The sequence below is a fragment of the Dipodomys merriami genome, unplaced genomic scaffold (assembly GCF_024711535.1).
Source record: "Dipodomys merriami isolate MVZ:Mamm:240054 unplaced genomic scaffold, mDipMer1.0.p SCAF_11, whole genome shotgun sequence".
NCBI classification, from domain to species: Eukaryota; Metazoa; Chordata; class Mammalia; order Rodentia; family Heteromyidae; genus Dipodomys; species Dipodomys merriami.
This window is the reverse complement of record NW_027202382.1, coordinates 26,872,863-26,894,981: the sequence shown is the minus strand read 5'-3', so window position 1 is coordinate 26,894,981 and position 22,119 is coordinate 26,872,863. Positions and strand designations below refer to the sequence as shown.

The window sequence follows — 22,119 nt, the reverse complement described above, 5'->3', positions numbered from 1 at the left end:
CATCTTCATTCCTGCAATGTGTGAAAGGTTGCACAGAAGGAAATGCACTGATATATCCAGGAAATGTCTGTGAATGTTTCAGAACTGTTGCTAGGAATAGCCAGGCCAAGGTCATCTATTTTAGGAGGTGATCACTTAGAGAAAGGGGATTTTTACTAAATAAGAGAGAACTGTTTTATCCACAACATTTGCAAAATGACTCTATCTGTAGAAAATGAAATCAGACTAAAATTGATGGCAATGAAGATTCCAGAACAAAGCTAAGGTACACTGAGACTGAGAAAGAGGGGATTTGGGTTCAAGAGAAAAACAAAAGGACAAATCAACAGGGAGGGGTTAGTTTTGCAGAGAAACCGATGAAAAACCAAGAGTTGATGTGAATTACTTTGGAAGCTTTGATTTCTAAGAAGTATATGATATCAATTGTTATCAGTACATATATGTGAACATTATATATATATTGAAATATATAGTTATACATATATGTGTGTATATATTCTTTTTTCGCTATGTAGCTGCAGACTAGCCTCCAACTTGTAATCCTCATGTTTCAGCCTCCCATGTTGGGGTAGCTGGCACATATAAGCACCAGCAGTGGTTATCAATATGTTGTAGGTACTGTGATAACACGTGTGTCTGGTTTAAAGCTTTTTTTTTTTTTTCAGTCATGGGGCTTGAACTGAAATCTTCGGCTCTGTCCCAGAACTCTTTTGCTCAAGACTAGCACTCTATGACTATGAAACACAGCTCCACTTCTGGTTTTTTGTTTTTTTTTTTTTTTTTTGCTTGTTGTGGGGCCTGAACTCTGGGCCTGGGCGCTGTCCCTCAGCTCTTCAGCTCAAGGCTAGCACTCTACCACTTGAGCCACAGCGCTACTTGCGGCTTTATCTGCATATATATGTGGTGCTGTGGAATCCAACCCAGGGCCTCATGCATGCAAGGCAAGCACCCTACCACTGAGCCACCTTCTCAGCCCTCACTTCTGGTTTTTTGATGGTTAACTGGAGGTAAGAGTCTCACAGACTTTTTTGCCCAGGCTGGCTTCAAATCTCGATCCTCAGATCTCAGCCTCCTGAGTAGCGAGGATTACAGGCATGAGCCACCAGAGTCCAGCTAAAGCTTCTTATAATATGTTAAATTTAATTTCAAGTGAGTGCTGTTTTGAACTAGACTCAATACTGGGCCCTGATAGGTCAGAAAAATAATGTCACCAGTGCTGAAGCTCCATGTCACCTAAGCAAAATTTTGTTGTTATCTGACCTTGTGAGCAATTAAGAGAATCAGAGATAGCCAACATTTCCAATCAGGGCTATCAGCACAACCATGGCTTTAATTCTTACTATCCTTTAATCCTTGCAAAAGTAACCTGAAGTAATCTGTTAAACCACTGGTTAGTTATTTTTTCTGTGGTTCTGTCTCCTATTCAATCCTCACCCTTGCAGGAAACTTACTTTGAAATGACCAATCTGCTTTTGTTCTGCTTCTGTTTGTTTAGCTTCTTTCTATCTATGAAAACAAATCAGCCAATCACAACACTTACTCTATTTTATGGGATAAAATGCTGGCCAATTCTAGAATAGTGAAGACAGCCAATTAAGCTCTTTAAACTAAATTGTAACTTTGTCCTTCCACAACTGTCTTTCAATAATTGCCATCTGTGAGAAAAAGAAAGAAAAAGAGTCTGAACCCACAAATAATACCAAAGCAGGATGATCAAAATGCGTTTCTCAGCTTTCTTGGTGCTATGCCCCTCCTGGTTATCAGACTTGACAAATGAAAGTAACACCCAACTAAACTGGAACGTCAAGTAAATAATGAACCATTTCTTTGTGTATGTATGGTTCATACAATGTTTGGGATATGCTAATGCTGATTTGCTTATCTAAAATTCAAATTTAACTGGGTGTTCAGTATTCATTTTTCCAGGTGTGTGTGTGTGTTCCCTCTGTGTCCCCCCACCCCCACCTCCTAGTCTATGTATCTGTGTGCCTGTTTTCATTTTGGTGCTGGGGATTGAACCTAGGGTCTCTGGCATGCAAAGTACATGTTCCACAATTAAGCTAAGACTTTAAGCCCTTGATTTCTTGTATTTTATCTGATTATGCCATTCCTGCCTACCTTCACCAATCTCCTGCTTTTGCTAATAAAAACATGAATTTGCATTCATTGTTATCCAAACACAGAGGTCTCAAGCATCTTTCTACTTGGGTTCAAATGCCAGGGCTGGGAATGTGTCATAGTGATAGAATGTTTGCCTAGCATGCATGAAGCCCTAGGTTCAATTCCTCAGCACCACATAAACAGAAAAAGCCAGATGTGGTGCTGTGGCTCAAGTGGTAGAGCTCTATCCTGAGCACAGAGAGGCTCAGGGACAGAGCCCAGGCCCTGAGTTCAAGCCCCAGGACTGGCAAAAAAAAAACCCAGCCAAACAAAAACAAAAACAAAACCCTGATGCCATCATATACTGTGCTGGCTTTGCAATCTGGGATAAGTGGCCTAACTCATGATGCCAAGATGACCACATCTGCAAAATGGGGTTAATGACAGTTCTTGTTTAGCAGGTTGTTTTGTGGACTACATGAGGTGATGTATATACGGGTTTAGTATATAAGATCACAAATAATTAATGCTAGCTATTGTACCTGGCAAGCAGACAGGCAAAGAAGGAACCTGGGACCTTTCATTTGCCAGGAATACACTCACTATCTGTATTCAGATAAATGAGAGCGGAAAGTGGTTATAAATTCACTCATTTGACAATGAAAGGTAGGTCCACAAGAATAATGAATAATCAATGTCAATACACTACACAATAGTCTTCAACACAGCCTTTCTTATCCTTTTGTTTAAAAATGTAACGTTAGTTTTGTTTGATTGTTTTGTAGTGCTGGGAACCAAACCCCGGACCTCTACAACCATCACTCTACTTCTGAGCTATGTTTTGTTTTTATTTTTTGAGACAGGGGCTTACTATGTAGCCCAAGCTGACCTCGAACTCCATATATTCGGATTACAGAGGCTCATGACCACACCCGGCTGAAAATGAAACTGTATTCTGAAGAAAACCCAACGTAGTGAATTGACCCATAAAATCTGGCTCGGCCTCCTGTCTACCACTGCCAACCCCCCTCTGAGATCCATTACTCTAAATAGACTTAAAGGCTTCCAAAAAAGAATCTCTGGCGAAAAATCTCCTTTAGTCAGGAAGCAAATTTAGTGTGATCTTTACAGGCATACACAATGCAGACAGGACTTCTGGTCCCCCATGTGTCCTTTTTTGTCCTGAGCCCCTGCCTGCCACAATCCTTCTCAATGGCGTCATCAGTGAGCACAAAGGGCAACAAAAGGCTCTCAGCCCAATAGCTTTTTAAAGCAAAAGCCAAAGAAAGCTATAACCTGTGGCCTCCATTCACCACCAGCAGTCTAAATGCTTTTCCCCTTTTGTAATGGAGAACATCTGCCCTTCCCAGAGAACAACTTCTTTCCCAGCAAGAACTTTTACATGCAAGAAAAGCAACATCCTTGACTTGGAAAGGAGCCCTTTACAAACGTTTTACCTGCCAAAGCTTTAACTTGCCTCAAGGACACATCCATGTTTGTTTGTTGGTTTGTTGCTACTGTGAATTCTGTACCTGTAAATAAGAACACAAGGCTGGCCAGGGGCTGCTGGCTTACGTTTGAAATCCAAGTTACTCAGAAGGCTGAGATCTAAGGATAGTGGTTCAAAACTAGCAGAGGCAAGAAAGTTTGTAAGACTTGTATCTCCAACTAGCCACCAAAAAGCTGAAAGTGAAGGTGTCGCTCAAGTGGTGGAGTGCCAGCCTTGAGTGGAAAATCTAAGGGACAGCACCAGGACCTGAGTTCAAGCCCCAGTAGCATTACCACACCCACACACAAAGAATATAAGGCTTCTTTCTGAAAGAATTTCTGTTGTACTAGCATGCATTGTGCTCCTCTTAGCAAACCCTTTGTTTTTAGTTTAATATGCAGAGGACAAAGGTTTAATATACAGAGAACAAAGGTCTAGATACATTTCAGCAATGCTGGCATTTGAGAAGCTATATGTTGTTCTTGAGGTTGAGTTATATGGTAAGAGATGGAAAATAATTTATATAAAATAATTTCTCTAAGACATAAGAAATGACCTTGAAGCAAACAAAACAAAATAAAGAAACAAACAACAAACAAAAGCAAACAAAAAATACCTTTTGGTAAGAATTTAAGATACATCAACAGAAAGATGTTGGGGTGTGTTTGACCGTGCTTTTCTGTGTTCTATGTTCTTTTAGGCCAGATAACCTCTTCAGCTTCCACACACAGTGGGTCAAAAGGGCTGGTGGAAGTGGAGTGAATTTCCTCAAACAGGAGCACCTGCTGGCAGTAAAAGGGCCTGCCTGTTCTCATTAATTTGACAAGAAAAGACAGTTTTTGTAATACCAATTTACATTCTAGCAATGCCAGAGTGGGTTAAATTGGGACTTCTCAATAGGAGTTCAGCTAAGACATTTTTCTTCATTAAGAGTAACTGGCTGGGTGCTGGTGGCTTATACCTGAAATCCTAGCGACTCAGGAGGCTGAAATCTGAGGACTGTGGTTCGAAACCAGCCTAGGCAGGAAAGTATGTGAGACTCTTATCTCCAATTAATCACCAGAAAACCAGAAGTGGAGCTGTGGTTCAAAGTATTAGACTACTAGTCTTGAGTGAAAAGAGCGTAGGGACTGTGCCTAAGCCTTGAGTTTAAGGCCCATGACTGACCAAAAAAAAAAAAAAAAAGAGTAACTGGCATATGACCAAACAGATGCACTGCTGACTTCTACCAGACCTTTAAAGAACTAACACCAATGGTCCCCAAATCATTCCATAAAGCAGAAAGCAAAAGATCACAAACTCTTCTATGAAGCCAGTATTATTACCCTGATACCAAAACTGGATTAGGTTAAGGACACAGAAACAACAATAACAAAATTATAGATAAATTTCCTTGATGAACATAGATGCAAATGTCCTCTAGAAAATACTAACTCAACAATACATTAAAAAGACTGTATGTCATAACCAAATTGGTTTCATTCTATGGATGTTAGGATGGTTCAATATCCACAAACCAGGAAATGAATACAATACATAAACAGAATCAGGAACAAATATCACACAATTATCTCAATACATCTTCAGCCAGGCTCAGAAAGACAAGTATTGTAAATTTCTCTCATATGGGAGTCTAGATGAAGAAAAAGAGAGAAAGAGGATATGGATGTGAAAGGGGGAAGGAAAGTGAGCTAGGGAAGAGAAAATAGAGTGATGGGAGGTGATTATGATGGAAGCATATTCTAAGCATGTATGAAAATGTCATAATGAAACCCATTAAATCTTGTGAAAGTTAAAGGATTCATCAACAAAAGAGTAAGTGGATCAATACAGAATGAGTACAGAAGTAAGATTATTATTGCTCTACCACTTGAGTTATGCCTCCAGTCTCTTTTGCTTTGGTTTTTAAATAGTATTGAAAGACCCCCTCCCCAACCAACCAGGCCCTGAGCCTCTTTGTAGGGGAACAGAGTTTTGTATCTAACCAAGCTATTTCTGGCTTCTGTAACATGCTTTGCTTTTCTATTACCCCACACTCCCCCTTTGATAACTAACCTCACCAGTTAATCAACAAGCCCACACCCTACTAACTAATCCCACCCCGCAGTCAGCCCCCTGGTGTGAGCGAAGGACAGGCGCTGACAAAGGTCACTTCCTCATACCAAGGGCGGGAGACTCACAACTCGGGGCATGTACACCAAGGGACCCCCTCGAACAGTGATTGGCCAAAACACATGATTTGTTTTAAAAGGATTGGCTGCCTGCGTGCAGACCAGGTTGTAATACTTTAAATTTACTGGCTGAAAAAGCGCGGGCACTCCTGTAACGGACAGAGGGGTCCCATAAAAGGACCATCCCCGGGACTGCTCGGGGTTCCCAGCCACTGACCCGAACCTTGCGGATCTCGAGGTCACGTGCACCTGGGAACCTGGGCATGCCCAAATAAAACCCTCTTGCCTTTTGCATCTGGTGTCGTCTGACTGGTGCTTGGGGCAGGGAGGTCCTGATATGGGGGACACCCGAAGTCGGGGGTCTTTCATCTTGGGGGCTCGTCCGGGATCGCCCCCTGTCCCACTCCAGCTCGGACCCACCAGGAGGTAAGCCGGCCTTTGTCTTTGTCTCTGTCTGTCTGGTGTTTGTCTCCGCGCAGCGTCTGTACTATTACGCGTAATAGCTCTGTATCTGGGCGGCTTGAGAAGGAGCTGACGAGCTCGGACTTCTCCCCCGCCACCCTGGGGGACGCCTCAGGGATTAGAGGGGCTCGATTTTTCGGAGCTCATGTCTGGAGGAAGGAGGGAACGTGGAATCTCTCTCCTTCCCGGGGAAAGGAGGGAACGTGGAATCTCTCTCCTTCCCGGGGATTTTGCTTCCCCGTCTGAAAATCTGCTTTCGGTTTGTGACCGGAGCCGCGCAGCGTTTGTCTTAACCTGTCCGTTTTTGGTTCTTTTTGTGTTCAGTGTTGGTTTAACTCTTGTTCTTTTTAACATGGGTCAGGCTGTTGTTACTCCTCTGTCTTTAACCCTAGACCACTGGAGAAGTAATCTCTCTCTTCCTGGCCCCGCCCTGGAGTCCTACTCCAGGGTGACCTGGAGGAAGGAGGGAACGTGGAATCTCTCTCCTTCTCGGGGGAAGGAGGGAACGTGGAATCTCTCTCCTTCTCGGGGGAAGGAGGGAACGTGGAATCTCTCTCCTTCTCGGGGAGTTTAGCCGTGGTCGGCCACTCCCATCTGAAGTTGCTTTTTCTGTTTGGCGCCTGTCTGTTTTTGTCTGTTTCTGTTTAGTGTTAATTGTCTCTGTTGTCTGTTTTGTTGCCCTTAAAGGGATGGGGCAGCAACTAACAACCCCCTTAAGTCTGACTATAGATCACTGGAAGTTACAGCCTGAGCCGAGATTGTCAGGTTTTGGAAACTTGCTTGTTTGTCAATTATGAAATTGCCACTGACCACCTGCGAGTGGCCCCAGTTAGATCTCAGCCTCAGGCCTTGGCTTAGGGGGTCTGAGCGTGGGGGAGAACCTGTCAGTCTGAGGGGACGGCCGCTAGGGACTTCTTTCCCTTGCCCCAAGATGACTGGGAATTCTCCTCTGCCTTGGAAGGCCCCTGGGTCAACGTCTGCAGGAATCTAATAGAAAAATTTCTCTGGAATGAGTAGAGGGGGTGTTGAGTCCCCTGGTAAGTGGTGAGATGTCGCCCCATTCACTGAGACCTGATTTTGTCTTTGTGGCCACTTGTTTGTCTTGTTAACTTTAGTGTGTTTGTTTTATGTTTTCTGGGGTAGGAAAGTTCTGGGTGAGTGTGGCAGGCTCACCCAGCAGACTCTGGATTCAGCTTGCTGAGTGAGAACAGCACAGAGTTCCGGTAGGGATAAACTGGGGCCCATTAGTCCCCAACTCAGCCTTTGGTTCTTGTCTAGTTCTGTTTTAAAATTGGTACCAGTTTTAAATGTGGATCCTTGGTTTTTGTGTGTATCTGTGTTTTTGTTATTTATTTATTTAAACATCTCTGAGGGAATAAAAGTTCCAACTGGGCTTGGTCACAGACCTGCTATGCCCACCCTCCCTGCGGGGCATGGAAGGTTACTGGGCTAGTTTGGTTCCCTTCAAGCCTCAGGCTGCACCTTCTCCCAGTGGAGGCTGCTGGAGGACAGGCGAGGGCGTAGAAGGCTGTGTGCCTGGTTTGGACTTTTCAGCTAGTTTTGTCTAAAATTGGGTAAAATAAATAAATAAATAAATCAGGCCAGTTTTGTTTTAGGTGACTCCCTCCCCCAGCCCTCCTCCAACTCAGAAGAGATTCAAAAGCCTTGCTAACAAGCAAGCTCTGTGAAAATGAAGCCCAACAAAGGTACCTAGTTCTAAAAGAAATACTGTCTTACATTTTTGTTTAAAAACTTTAGAAGGCGTACATACAACTGATTTTGATTTTTGCGCACTTTAAGATCTGTGTGAGTGTTTTGTGTGTGTCTGTGAACGTGTTCAAAGATGAAAATTGTCAGCATGCTGTAACAATTGGGTGAGTTTAAATTTAAAATTCAAAAGATTATGAGGTTTGGACATTACCAAAAATTTTAAAGAATCTTCACAATGTTTTAAATGGCTTTTTAAAGATTCTTTAACTTGCAAATTAGAAAATCTGGTATTTTAAAAGCTAATATTTTAAAATGCATAAGTCTGTTTATACTGTAATCAAGTTATCTGGCTTAACAAAATGCATTGGCAGTTTGGCATTTAATTCCCTTGGCTAAAATTTGGGGAAAAATAATAAAAATTTAAATGTAAAAGTTAGTTTAACACTGTCAAAGATGTTACCTGTTCTGTCTGTCTAAAACTGTGTATTTCATTCGAGAACCAAGAGAAGAGACAGGGGGAAAAACTTAGAAGCCAACAGAAGACCTATCTTTAGGGGTAAGGGGTGAACAAGCAGAAGTGCAGCTCAGCTGGTCATGCATGGTGGGACAGGCCCTGGGAGGAGTCCACCCATGGTGAGGCAAGCTGGCACAAACGCAGTTCATCTAACCCTAAAGAGTCGGATTGGGTGTGTGCCTGCCTATTCCATAGGAGGGGCCAAGTGGCCCATCGTTGTTCTGTCTCTTTTCCCTGTGGATAGCCACTGAAAACATGATTAAAATGAGTGATGTGATGATCTGATTAGTATTGCTAAAACTTCCCCTTGGATGTGTTAACATTAAAATTAGGAAGGCCTTAAAAAGAGGGTTAAAAAGTTATTTGTATAATGTGACTTGCTTTTAATGTTTACAATTAGGATGTTTTTAAAAGTCATAAAGACACTAAGTCTAACTTTTTGGTTCAGTTATGATAATTGTTATTTTCTCATTAAGGAAAAATTGTCATTTGAGTTTAAAATTTTTAATGTGTATCTGTTTTAAAACAAGCAGCCAAGAGGCAATGAGTGACACTTGGCCTCAAGATTTCAAGGGATCTTTTCAAAACACAAATAATAACTAAAGTATAAAATATTAAAGGTGATTAATAAGAGGTTTAAAAAAATAGGGAATGGATTTTTGGATATAAAGTTTAAATGTAAAATTGTTCTTGACATTGGCCTCAATGTGCACAAAGGAAAAATTAGGATTACCAAAATAATTGCTATTCTAGTTTGCTCTTATAGGTTTTTCAAGTTTCCAGCAAAGTCCAGAGCAAAGCACAGAGGATTCTTACAGTTTGTCAGATATAACTTTGACTCTTAATAAGTTTCAGGTAAGAGCATGCTTAAAAGCTACTTCTATGTTGACCACCTTGTTGCTTTCAATTGGAATAAAGTGGCCTTTTATAAGACTCATTGATCTGCAAACTGGTTCAAAGCCAGCCCGGGCAGAAAAAGGTCCCTGTGAGACTGTCACCTCTACTCAGCCAGCAGAGTGCTGAAAGAGCAAGCAGAGATGCTTTGGGACTCACAGTGGCAGAGTACTAGCCCTGGACTGAAGAGTTAAGGGACAGCATTCAAGCCCCGAGTCTGGGACTCAAAGTGGCAGAGTGCTAGCCTTGAGCTGTAGAGCTGAGGGACAGTGCTCAGGCCCCGAGTTCAAGTCCAGCAACCAGCTAAGGAAAATGCCAATGAGGCATTTATCCAGTGTAGAGAAGACACTCCTGGGACAAAAACAATGGAGGAACATCCAGAGGCAGTAAGCCACTGCTTGGATGGCAGAAATGTCAGATCCTAGAGTCATTTGTGCGTGGCCCTTCAAAACTGATCAGAGCCGGGAGGTCATAGAAAGATAGTTTGGAAGCATGCCTAATGTTCATGACTACCTTGTAAGGGACAGGAACTTGCCAGTCCTCTGTGATAGTAAAAAAGCTAATGTTATAAAATGTGGGGGGTAGTTTAAATCTTAACCCCTTTATGTGCCAAAAGCTCTAATTGGCAGTAATATTGAGCTGACACCAGTTACATGAAATTCATCTTCTCAGGAAAAAGTTTGTAAACCTGAGAGTGTGTTTCTATTGATATCTGTCTAAAGGCCTGCAAAGGTAACTCAGGCATTGTGTTAGGGTTACTAGAGATCACATTCCTAAGTCATCCAGAAAGATGCTTTTACAAACCAGAGTGCTAAACAAGCTACACTGCTATAGCTGGAGAAAAGGTCTGTGCAGTTGTCAAAAGTTAAATATTGTTCTTAATGACATCTAACCCTGATGGCCTCTTTGTAAAATAGGCTAAGGTTATAGGCTCCTGGCTAGGTAAGATCAACGCCCCTAAAGTCAGCTTGAAGAAGTTACAGAAGATGGACCTTCGCCCTTCTACCCCCATTTTAAGATCAAGGGTCCAGAGTCAGTTTTGGAAAAATGAGGCAAAATAGATAAAATAATTTTAAAAAAGGGCATAAAAAAATAGTGTTAACTCTTGTAGGTGTGCAAGGTGTGGAGACTGCATTTGTCAGAGATGGTTACAAGACTAAGCCTTCTGTGTCTATTTACTAAAATATCTGGTTAGTAAAAAGTTGTGATTTTGGTAAATTGTCCTCAACTATTGTTTAAAAGATCTTAAAAACCAACAGGATCAAAGCCTGCCAAGCCTATGCAATGTATCCTTAACCAGTCTGTGTAGGAATTTACAGCCGAGCATGAGGTGTGACAGTCCCTTGGAGCCACTGAGAGATCCTGCTGTTGCTGCTGCTGCTGCTGCTGTTACGGTTGCTGCTGCTGCTGCATACCTTAATGGGTAAAGTTCAACGACGGCCTGACAGTCACTTGGAGGAACTCCTGCTTGATTCCATCACCTGAGTCTGCTTCCTGGTTGACTGCTGCTAAATCTAAGATCTTGTGGGACATTCTTTTGGGTGATATCCAGAAACCCTCTCTTCCCACAGTGGATATTGGGGACAAGGATATCACTGGCTTGCTTGTCTTAGGCACTTCAGTGCATAATGACTGGAAATCCACTCTATGGTCACAGCCTAGTTTGGCTCTGGTATGGTAATAACCTGAGTGTGTTATCAATGGAGGTAATACTCTTAGCCTTAAAATCTAGCAAGCTTCTGCATCACAGTGGTGCCTTAAGGCTGTTCTAAGATAAAGGTTCTGCAAGCCAAAGGAAAATTGGGCTTGTAACACTGGAATTACCCCGTGTGTGTCAACAGCCGTTTTTAACCCAACTAGGGATTATTGTGTACTAGTGCAAATTTGGCTCCCCATCACCTACCATCCCGATGAATTTGTCCTCCAGTATTTCGAGAACCCTGTATACAGGGACAACAGAGAACCTGTAACTCTCTCCCTAGCTGTTCTTTTGGGCCTTGGAGGAATAATGGCCGGAATCGCCACAGGAACCACAGCCCTGATGAAGGCAGATCAATACATGCTCCTACATCAGGCTGTAAATAAAGACTTAAAGACCCTAGAAAAGTCTGTCCGGGCGTTGACAGACTCCGTAAGCCCCTTAGCTGAGGTAGTCCTCCAAAATCGAAGGGGGTTAGACTTGCTTTTTCTAAAGGAAGGGGGCCTATGTGCAGCCTTAAAAAAAGAGTGTTGTTTTTACGCTAACAAAACAGGAGTAATAATCGAGACCCTAGACAAACTCAAAGAGAGGCTAGATAAAGGAAAGCGGGAATTTGAGTCCCAACAGAGCTGGTATGAAGGATTATGGAACAAGTCTCGGTGGTTCACTACCCTATTATCCTCCTTGATGGGACCACTTATACTACTAATGCTAATCCTTACTTTAGGCCCTTACATTGTGAACCGCTTGATACAACTTGTAAAAGACCGCCTATCGGTAGTACAGGCCCTAGTTTTGACCCAACAATATCAAGCCCTCAGGCAACAGGAAACTGGTAGTTAATATGAAAAAGGACAACACCGGCCTCTAAGGTTAGAGGCACTAACAAAAGAAATGGGGGAATGAAAGACCCCCTCCCCAACCAACCAGGCCCTGAGCCTCTTTGTAGGGGAACAGAGTTTTGTATCTAACCAAGCTATTTCTGGCTTCTGTAACATGCTTTGCTTTTCTATTACCCCACACTCCCCCTTTGATAACTAACCTCACCAGTTAATCAACAAGCCCACACCCTACTAACTAATCCCACCCCGCAGTCAGCCCCCTGGTGTGAGCGAAGGACAGGCGCTGACAAAGGTCACTTCCTCATACCAAGGGCGGGAGACTCACAACTCGGGGCATGTACACCAAGGGACCCCCTCGAACAGTGATTGGCCAAAACACATGATTTGTTTTAAAAGGATTGGCTGCCTGCGTGCAGACCAGGTTGTAATACTTTAAATTTACTGGCTGAAAAAGCGCGGGCACTCCTGTAACGGACAGAGGGGTCCCATAAAAGGACCATCCCCGGGACTGCTCGGGGTTCCCAGCCACTGACCCGAACCTTGCGGATCTCGAGGTCACGTGCACCTGGGAACCTGGGCATGCCCAAATAAAACCCTCTTGCCTTTTGCATCTGGTGTCGTCTGACTGGTGCTTGGGGCAGGGAGGTCCTGATATGGGGGACACCCGAAGTCGGGGGTCTTTCAGTATCTACCATTTTTGCCTAGGTTCTGCGTGGACTATGATTATCCCATATACCCACATAAATTGCATGACAGGCATATGGTATTAGGCCCAAGTTTTTGTTGTTCAAGAGGGTGTATCTGTAACATTTTCCCCTAGGCTAACCTCAGAGAGAGCACATGTCTATCTCCATGTCCCAAGTCATCAAGTATGAACCACCAGTGCCATATGGACAATCTTTTAAAAAGATCAGCATTTACTAATAAAATTTAGTTTTTCTATGTATAAATACAGTGTTATTTTTAGTATGTAATGAACCCTACTGACTGTCAAAATGGATATTCTAAAGGAACCGAGTATGGTCTGAAGGAGCAGGTTATGTACAATTTTTCTTTTGCCAATTTTTACATTGTGTGTATGTGTGTGCGCACATGTGTGCACATGTGAACACATGCACGTATGTGTATGTGTGCTCTCCTTGAACTTTTTTGCTCAAGTCCAGCACTCTAGTACTTGAAGTTGGTTAATTAGAGAGAATAGTTTCATGGACCTTCCTGTCCTGGCTGGCTTTGAACTGCAGTCTCAGATCCTTAGCCTCCTAATTAGCTAGAATAACAGGGGTAAGCCACCAGTGCCCAGTTGATTTTTACATTTTGAATGACTAATTTTTCATCAACTTCCATAATATATTCTATTTCTTTTTTGGGGGAGGGGGTCCTGTCGTGGGGCCTGAACTCTGGGCCTGGGCACTGTCCCTCAGCTCTTCAGCTCAAGGCTAGCACCTCTACCACTTGAGCCACAGTGCCACTTTCAGCTTTTTTCTTTTTGCTTATGTGGTGCTGAGGAATGGAACCCAGGGCCTCATGCATGCAAGGCAAGCGTTCTACCACTGAGCCACTTTCCCAGCCCAATATATTCTATTTCTTTACATTATGGAGAAATAATTGTGTGATAATATGTGTAGAATTTATGTCTCTGAACTGAACAGGTATTAGCTTAATTTCTTAAGGACTTTCTAGATCTTATTAAATGAATTGTGATAAATTATTGTTTGTACTGAATTTGAAGGTAAAATGCTCTGACCTTTGTGTTCTGTTACTTTTTCAGTAAATTAGATATTGTTGTGAATTAAGATGAATAGTTTGAAATCCAATGAATCTCTAATCTAATTGCACTGTGCTTTTTTCTTAATACATAAATGTAACAGTTAAAAAATAAAAGTAATACTATTGGGAATAAAGCATAAAAGGAAAATAAGATAAAGATGGTATTTAGATTTTAATGAATGTATTTGATTAAAATGGAAACCAAGTCATGACATTTCAAATTCAAGAAAATAACACAGAACCAGGCAGATGAAATTTGAAGGGTATAGCAGTGCACTAGTTGAATAAGGTCAAGACACTTCAGCATGCTAGCTCTGGACAGTTTGTTCCCCAGAAGAAAGGAAGTTCTGTGACCAGCAATTTCTTTAGAGGTCTAGTTGATATAGTCAGGCTGGGAAGAAAGGTCCACGAGATTCTTTTTTTTTTTTATTTTATTTTCCGGTCATGGGGCCTGAACTCTGGGCCTGGGCGCTGTCCCTCAGCTCTTCAGCTCAAGGCTTGCGCTCTACCACTTGAGCCACAGTGCCACTTCCGGCTTTTTTTCTTTTTGCTTATGTGGTGCTGAGGAATCGAACCCAGGGCCTCTGGCATGCAAGGCATGCGCTCTACCACTGAGCCACCTTCCCAGCCCCGGTCCACGAGATTTTTATCTCCAATTAATCAGCAAAAAGCCAGAAGTGGAGCTGTGACTCAAGTGGTAGAATGCTAGCCTTGAGCACTAAAGCTAAGGGACCTGAGTTCAAGCACTAGTACTGGCACAAAAAGAAAGAAATCAAAAAGGAAGGAAGGAAGGAAGGAAGGAAGGAAGGAAGGAAGGAAGGAAGGAAGGAAGGAAGGAAGGAAGGAAGGAAGAAAGGAAAAAAGCATGTGATCCTCTGTAAACCCAAGGACAACCCCAATTGGTGCCAGTTGTATCTGATTTTAAGAATGAATAGGCAGGTTATGGAGTGACCCTAAAAACAGGACTTGGACAAGACTTGGTTGTTTTTTTTTTGGGTCCAGTCGTGGGTCCTGAACTCTGGGCCTGGGCGCTGCCCTCAGCTCTTCAGCTCAAGGCTAGCACTCTACCACTTGAGCCACAGTGCCACTTCCGGCTTTTTTCTTTTTGCTTATGTGGTGCTCAGGAATCGAACCCAGGGCCTCAGGCATGCAAGGCAAGCGCTCTACCACTGAGCCACCTTCCCAGCCCAAGACTTGTTGTTTTTTTTTCAAGACTTGTTTTTGTAAGACTATTCCATTTGCTTTTATTAACAGCCAAATCACATTTTACACATGTAAGAAATACTACAATAAAATCTTTTCTTTTGTACAAGTGCATCCTAATAAAAAGAAGAATTGAGTCAGGAGTCAGTGGCTGATACCTGTAATCCTAGCTACTCAGGAAGCTGAGATCTGAAAGTCCATGAGACTCTTACCTCCAATTAACCACCAAAAAGACAAAAGTAGTGGTTCAAGTGGTAGAATACTAGCATTGAGCAAAAATGTTCAAAGACACTGCCCAGGCCCTGAGTTCAAGCCCCAGGACCAGCACACACACACACACACACACACACACACACACACACACACACACACACACACACACACACACACACACACACACACACACACACACACACACACACACACACACACACACACACACACACACACACACACACAGAATTGTTTTAAGTTTTAGAACAAGCTAAAGTTAACTATAGTCTTTTGGGTTATGTATTTGTCCATCCATAACCATATCTGTAGCTACAGTAACTTATTTCAAAAACCTCTTCTGAATATAATGGTGTTCCAAGACAGCAACTCTGGGGCTGGGAAAGTGGCTCAGTGGTAGAGCACTTGCCTTGCATGCATGAGGCCCTGGGTTCAATTCCTCAGCACCATATAAGCAAAAAGAAAAAAGCCAGAAGTGGCATTGTGGCTCAAGTGGTAGAGTGCTAGCTTTGAGCTGAAGAGCTGAGGGACAGCGCCCAGGCCCAGAGTTCAGGTCCCACGACCGGACACATCCTCTACTCCCCCCCCCTCTTCCCCCCCCCCAAAAAAAAGACAGCAATTCTGTCAGGTTTCACTTTTGGCATCATCCCCTCTGTCCAGCATGGCCCTAGACTCCATCCTTGTCATATAGCCAACACAGCACCAGCCCCTCATTGCGATTTCTATTACTGTCTTGTAAATTCTGCTAAACACAATTACCAGCAAATGACCTTGCAGAAAGCTTTGGACAGTTATTTAGATTAGTTGACTTTTTGCCCAATCATCTACTATCCTATTTTTCTTTCAATTTCACTATAGTAACACTTGCTTGCTACCTTTACTTTTTATAACATAGCTCAAATATGTTCAGCTTTCACATTATAAGAAAGACTTGAACCAACTCATCTGATATAATATGTTGTGTAACTTCTAATAAATCTGGGCATGAAATATCTCCAGTAGAATCTCTATGTAAAAAGGAGCAACTTTTTTTTCCACCCAAAGCAACAGTGAATAGTGGCATGTATTCAAATTCTAGTCATTCAAGGAAAAATGTGAGAAAGCCCTTCCACCCCCAATCTTTGTCAACTAAAACAGTAAAATTCCAAGAAAGGAGAACAAATCTTTTGTGTCTAATCCAGTAGCAGAAATGAAGTGGTTGAGTCTCTAATAACGTTCATTATAGAATCCTTAGTCTAGGCAATGATTACAAATTTCATGCATTTAATTTGAACAGTGATAATTTAGTTGCTTTCCCAATGACTCATTTTGCAAACCATTGGCCATTGGCGTGCTGGCTGGAATGGGCCATGCGCTTCCTTCCCGCTGATATCACTGGAAATCTTGAGTCCAGATCAAAGCCACTTGATGTGTCTCTGACCTTTCTTCACAATGCACAGTGGGGCCCGATTTCTCAGCTTAGAAATTCTGCTTTTGTTTCACTGACCCCACGGAGGTTACCACTTGCCAACAGCCTACACATAGATGTTCTCTGAAAACCCTACAATGAGCTCTTTGGAAAGGGGCTCTTAGGTTCTAGTTTTCAAATGATTTCTTAATCTACTCCCAGGTTTCAGGAAATCCGTTGTGGGTTGCATCAGTGAAGAGAGAAAACCCAGGTGAGTGGAGGGGCAGTACTAGCTCTGGCCCCAGAGAAGCTCCTTGGAATCTGGAGATGCAGGGGGAGAACTGGCCTGTGCCTTACCTTGATAGTCATGTCTGGGTAGGATGTTTCCGTAGCTCCCAAGGTTGCCTCCTCCACCGTTAGCAGCATACTCTCCCACCCAGTTCCTGGAGAAAACAAAAAGCATTTGAGCCAAATAGATAGAGCTGACACAAAGGAGCATATAGCTGTCATTTTGTGGATTACAAATTCACATGATTTGTAAAGAAACCCATGATGACCTATGGCTTCTAATCTGTCTGGTAGTTGATGTTGACTAGGAAGGTTTGCTTTGTGAACTATGGTCAGTTAACTCTTCCTTTGTTTTCTGTGTGTTTTTTTTTTTGTAACCTAATCTCTTACTGCAGGATCCATCAGGTATTTTATAGAGAATTCCAATCCAATCCAAACCCAGATTAGAAAAGGGGGCTCAAATGGATTCCTCCAACATGGAAGCCTGATACATTTGAGGCTTAAACTGAATCCAGAACACAGAACTATGTAATATCTGTCACAGTACAAAGTAGAAATAACCCAACACTGGTATGGTAGTACATGCCTGCACTCCCAGTACTTTGAGAGACCAAAGAAGGAAAATCTTTAATTCAAGGTTAGCCTGGGTTGCCTAGGGAGACCAGGGGAGAATGTCTCAAATACCAGGAAGTAGAAATATGTTTTATTTTGGAGAGGGGCCAGTGGGGAGAAACCTGAATGGAGGGAGGAAGGGTGAGCAAATGTAGTCATTATATTCAATGTACACTTTGTAAAAACTGAACTATGTACATACTTTAGTATATGGATGGGAGGGGGAAACGGGGAAAATGATGGAAGGGGTGACCTTGATCAAGATATATTGTACTCACAATCTGATTTATGGAATTGTAACTCTTTGTACAATTACTTATTAATAAAAAAGTTTTAAACCCCATAAAAACAAATGATTCTAATTCTAGATTATTCTAATTCTCTTCTCAATTCCACATACATACTAGAAATAATGGAGTATTTATTTTGTGTGTGTATGTGTGTGTGTGTGTGTGTGTGTGTGTGTGTGTATATGTATGTATTATCTACATGTGTGCTGGTACTGAGGCTTGAATTAAGGGTCTTATACTCTTGCTTGGGTGGTTTTTTACTCATGGATGGTGCTCTACCACTTGAGCCATACCTCTAGTCTGTCTTATTGCAGATGGAATCTTGTGGGCTATTCTGCTTGGGCTAGTTTTGAACCAAAATCCTCCAGATCTTGTCCTTCTGAATAGCTAGGCTTATAGGCATGAGCCACCAACATCTGACTCACTCTTTCCTTCTTTCTTTCTATCTTTCTTTCTTTTTTCCTTCATTCCTTCCTCCCTCCGTCCCTCCTCCCTCCCTCCCTTCCTGCCCCCCTCCTCCCTTGTGCTAAGGAGCCAACCAAGAGGCTTTCATATGCTAGGAAAGAACTCTACCACTGGCCTGCATGCCCAGTCCACACAAACTTATTTAATTTGTATACGTAATTTCCTGTTTGGGAAATGAGTGTTCCTAACCAAAGCTGTCAAAAAGGTTTTCTTCAATAAGTTAAAACAATCTGCCATATTTGTTTACCTAATTAATTTCCTTAATAAGAAATTTTCCTTAAAGTAACTCAAGAACAATATTCATTCCAATTAGCCCAATTCAAAGATTCCAAGTGCTCCCATCATGTTAATTCATGATTGGCAAGCTTTGCTGGTGGCCACATAGTAAATATGTTAGGCTTTAGTGCTATCTTCTCTGTTGTAATTTCTCAAGCTGCTATTACAGGGTGCAAGCAGCCATTAGACAAATTATAAACAAATGGGCATAGCTAGGATCCAATAAACAGTAGCCCATATTTATCCCATGAGGCATATTTTACCAGTCTCTGTGCTAAATTAACCAAATGAAGAACTGGGGACATAGCTTAGTGGTAAAGCCCATACTTAGCATGTGTGAGACCCTGTGCTTAGTAAAATAAGTAGAGAAACTAGGGATGTGTAAGATTACGATATCCAACATTTTCTAGCAAGAATCAACTGAATGACCGGATGGTAAAACACCAAAAATTATTGGAGTTTACATGATACCTTAAATAAATGAATAGGATATTAAATACATTTTTATTATTTTAGTATTGCTCACATTCCTTTATTTTATATTATATGGATTCCCATTTTATAGGCTATATGAACAATGGATTACTCAAGATCTATGGGCTGTAATTCATTTCAAAATACAATAACTGTTGAATCTTACTGGATTGCTGAAATTGGGCCAGAAGAGTTTGGTGACATGCTTGCAATCCCTTCTTGCTTTTTGTCTTTTAAATGCTGGAGATCAAAACTATGTTCTTGCCACACACTGGAGGTGCACTGGAGGCTCATGTAATGGAGGCCTGTAATAGTAGCTACTCAGAAGGCTGAGATCTGAAGATCACAGTTTGAAGGCAGCCTGGGAAGGGAAGTCCATAAGACTCATATTTCCAATTAATCACCAAAAGCCAAAAGTGAGGTATGGCTTAAGTTCTAGAGCACTAGCCTTGAGCAAAGAAGCTCAGGGACAGTGCCCAGACCCGGAGTTCAAGTTCTAGTACTGGCACACAGACATAATAAAACAAAACCAGAGCCTTATATATTATAGGGAAATGCTCAACCACTGAGCTATATCTGTAATGGTTTTATCTTAACTGCAAATTTCTCAGAAAAAAAAAAAAACCGCCGGGCGCTGGTGGCTCATGCCTGTAATCCTAGCTACTCAGGAGGCTGAGATCTGAGGATCGCGGTTCAAAGCCAGCCTGGGCAGGAAAGACCGTTAGACTCCTATCTTCAATAAACCACCAGAAAACCGGAAGTGGCGCTGTAGCTCAAGTGGTAGAGCGCTCGCCTTGAGCTGAAGAGCTGAGGGACAGCGCCCAGGCCCAGAGTTCAAGCCCCATGACCGACAAAAAAACAAACAAACAAACAAACAAAAAACCCTTTACTGCCATATAGATTATTTCCCTACTATGTATTGCATTTCACAGACTAATTGTCACGCTTGAATTATTTCACTGTTGGTAGATTCGACTCACAGAGACACAGATGTTGGGTGGCAGACAATTATGTGATGTGTAGTTCATGTAATAGTTCGCATTGTTGATCTGCCCACATTCACCTCCCTCCTCTCCTACTGTGAGAGAAAGCTCCTCCCTATCCTGCTGATGTTCGTTTGCCTTTGGCCAATGAGGTACAAGAAGGCAGGACAAGCAAAGGCTTGCAATGGGCCTATCTGAGGCTTGTCCTCTTGCACTCCACTGTGGTGGGAGAGGGACATGTCCCAGGATGCAGACTTGGAGGGAACAGACTTGGAACCAAACCAAGTCTAGATCAGTCAATTCCAGCCCCACTTCATATACTTCACATTAAACAGGACTGAGTTTGGAGATGATTTGTGAAGAAGCATTATAATAGCTAATAGGAGCTAAAGCAAGATATAAGCAAAATTAGAAGTAAAACAATTTTAGATCAAGTACTTTTTTTTCCTCCCATGTTGCTATGTTGCTCAAGTTGGCGTTGTATTCTTGGGCTCAAACAATCCTGCCTCAGCCTCACAGGTATCTGGGATACAAATGCACCCCACCATATCTCCTGGATCACGCACACACATGCACACGCACACACATGCACACATCAGGGGGCCTAGGCTCTGTCTCTTGGCTTTTTTCTCAAGGTTAGTTAGCTACCCCTTTGAACTACAGCTCCATTTCTGGATTTTGGGTGATTAACTGGAGATAAGATTTTCAGAAACTCTTCTACTGGGTCTGGCTTTAAATCTTGATCCTCAGATCTCAGCCTCCCCATTAGCTAGGATTACTAGTGTGAGCCACGAGCACTAAGCTGGATCACCTCCTTTAAATCTGTGCAAATACAACTCTTTGTAGCATAAAAAAATTTCATTTATAGCCAGGTGTTGGTAGGATTGCAGTTCAAAGCCAACCTGGGCAGGAAAGTCCATGAGACTCTTATCTCCAATTAACCACCAGAAAACTGGAAGTGGCACTATGATTCAAAGTGGTAAGGCACTAGCTCTGAGCACAAAAGCTCAGGGACAGCACCCAGGCCCTGAGTTTAAGCAAACCCCACAAACAACAATGACAAAAATTCATTTTCAAGAATTGATTTTTAGCTATATGTATTATTTTATTTTGGGAAGTATTTTTGTATGTGCTTGTCCTTGGGTTTGAACTCAAGGCCTGGGTGCTGCCCCTGAGCTTTCGTGCTCAAGGATAGAGTTCTACCATTTGGAACCAAAGATCCATTTCCAGAGTTTTGATTAGATTCTTCCTGTCCAGGATGGCTTTGAACTGAGATCCTCAGATTTCAGCCTCCTGAGTAGTTAGGATTACAGGCATGAGCCCCCAGCACCTCTGTTTTGGGAAATATTTTTTGTTTGCTAGTCTTTTCTTTCATAAATGCTCTATGAACATAAGAATGAGATACGAGACAAACATGTTAGTATTCTTAAAATTTTAGCCTGAAACCAATAAAACAATCCAAATTAGTCTATTGTTTTCTGGCAAGAGTAAAAGAAAACAGACATGATATTTTCATTAAAAAATGTTATTAATCATGGGCTGGGTTTAAAGGTTGGTGGTAGAGTCCCTAGAAATACTACTACTTGTTACTCAAATCAAACCAAACCTTCAGAAAAAAAAACAAAAACAAAAACAACCAACCTCCTCCCCTAAACCTCCTCTTCCTCCTTTCCCTTCTTTCCTCTCTTCTTCATGCTGGCCCTGAACTCGGGGCCTAAACATGTCCCTAAGCTTTTGTGCACAAGGCTAGCACTCTACCACTTAAGCCAAAGCTCCATTTTCAACTTTTTGGTATTTTTTTACTGGACATAAGAGTCCCACCAACCTTTCCAACAGGGCTAGCATATCTGTTCCTGTGTAGCTAGGATTATAGGCATAAGCCACTGGTGCCTGGTGAGACTTGTCTTCTTATAGCAGCAATATAAATACTTCATTAGAGATTATTTTAGATAGATCTCTTAGACATAAATCAATTGCCATGAACTTTTAAAAATTGCTTTTATATATTCCACCTAGCTTGCTTGCTCTTTCTTTCTTTGTTTCCTTTCTTTCTTTCTCTTTATTTCCTTTTCTTTTTTCCTTTCTTTCTTTCCTTTCCTTCCTTCCTTCCCTCCTTCCTTCCTTCTTTCCTTCCTTCCTTCCTTTCATTTTTGACTTTCTTTCTTGCCTTCCTTTCTTCCTTTCTTTCTTCCTTTCTTTCTTTCTCCCTTCCTTCCTTCCTTCCTTCGTTCCTTCCTTTCTTTTTCTTTTTTCCTTCCTTTT

At 42.1% G+C, this 22,119-nt stretch overlaps 1 protein-coding gene across 5 annotated transcripts in view; it reads right to left on the bottom strand.

Annotated features, from left to right (window-relative positions):
* The window catches only part of Palm2akap2 (PALM2 and AKAP2 fusion), a 428,099-nt gene that overhangs the window by 119,104 nt on the left and 286,876 nt on the right, over positions 1–22,119 (bottom strand). For all 5 annotated transcript variants that reach the window (XM_070011387.1, XM_070011397.1, XM_070011404.1 and 2 more), the window contains one exon: positions 16,827–16,912. In XM_070011387.1, coding sequence (XP_069867488.1) covers positions 16,827–16,912 — 86 coding nt within the window. The remainder of the gene's footprint in view (positions 1–16,826; positions 16,913–22,119) is intronic.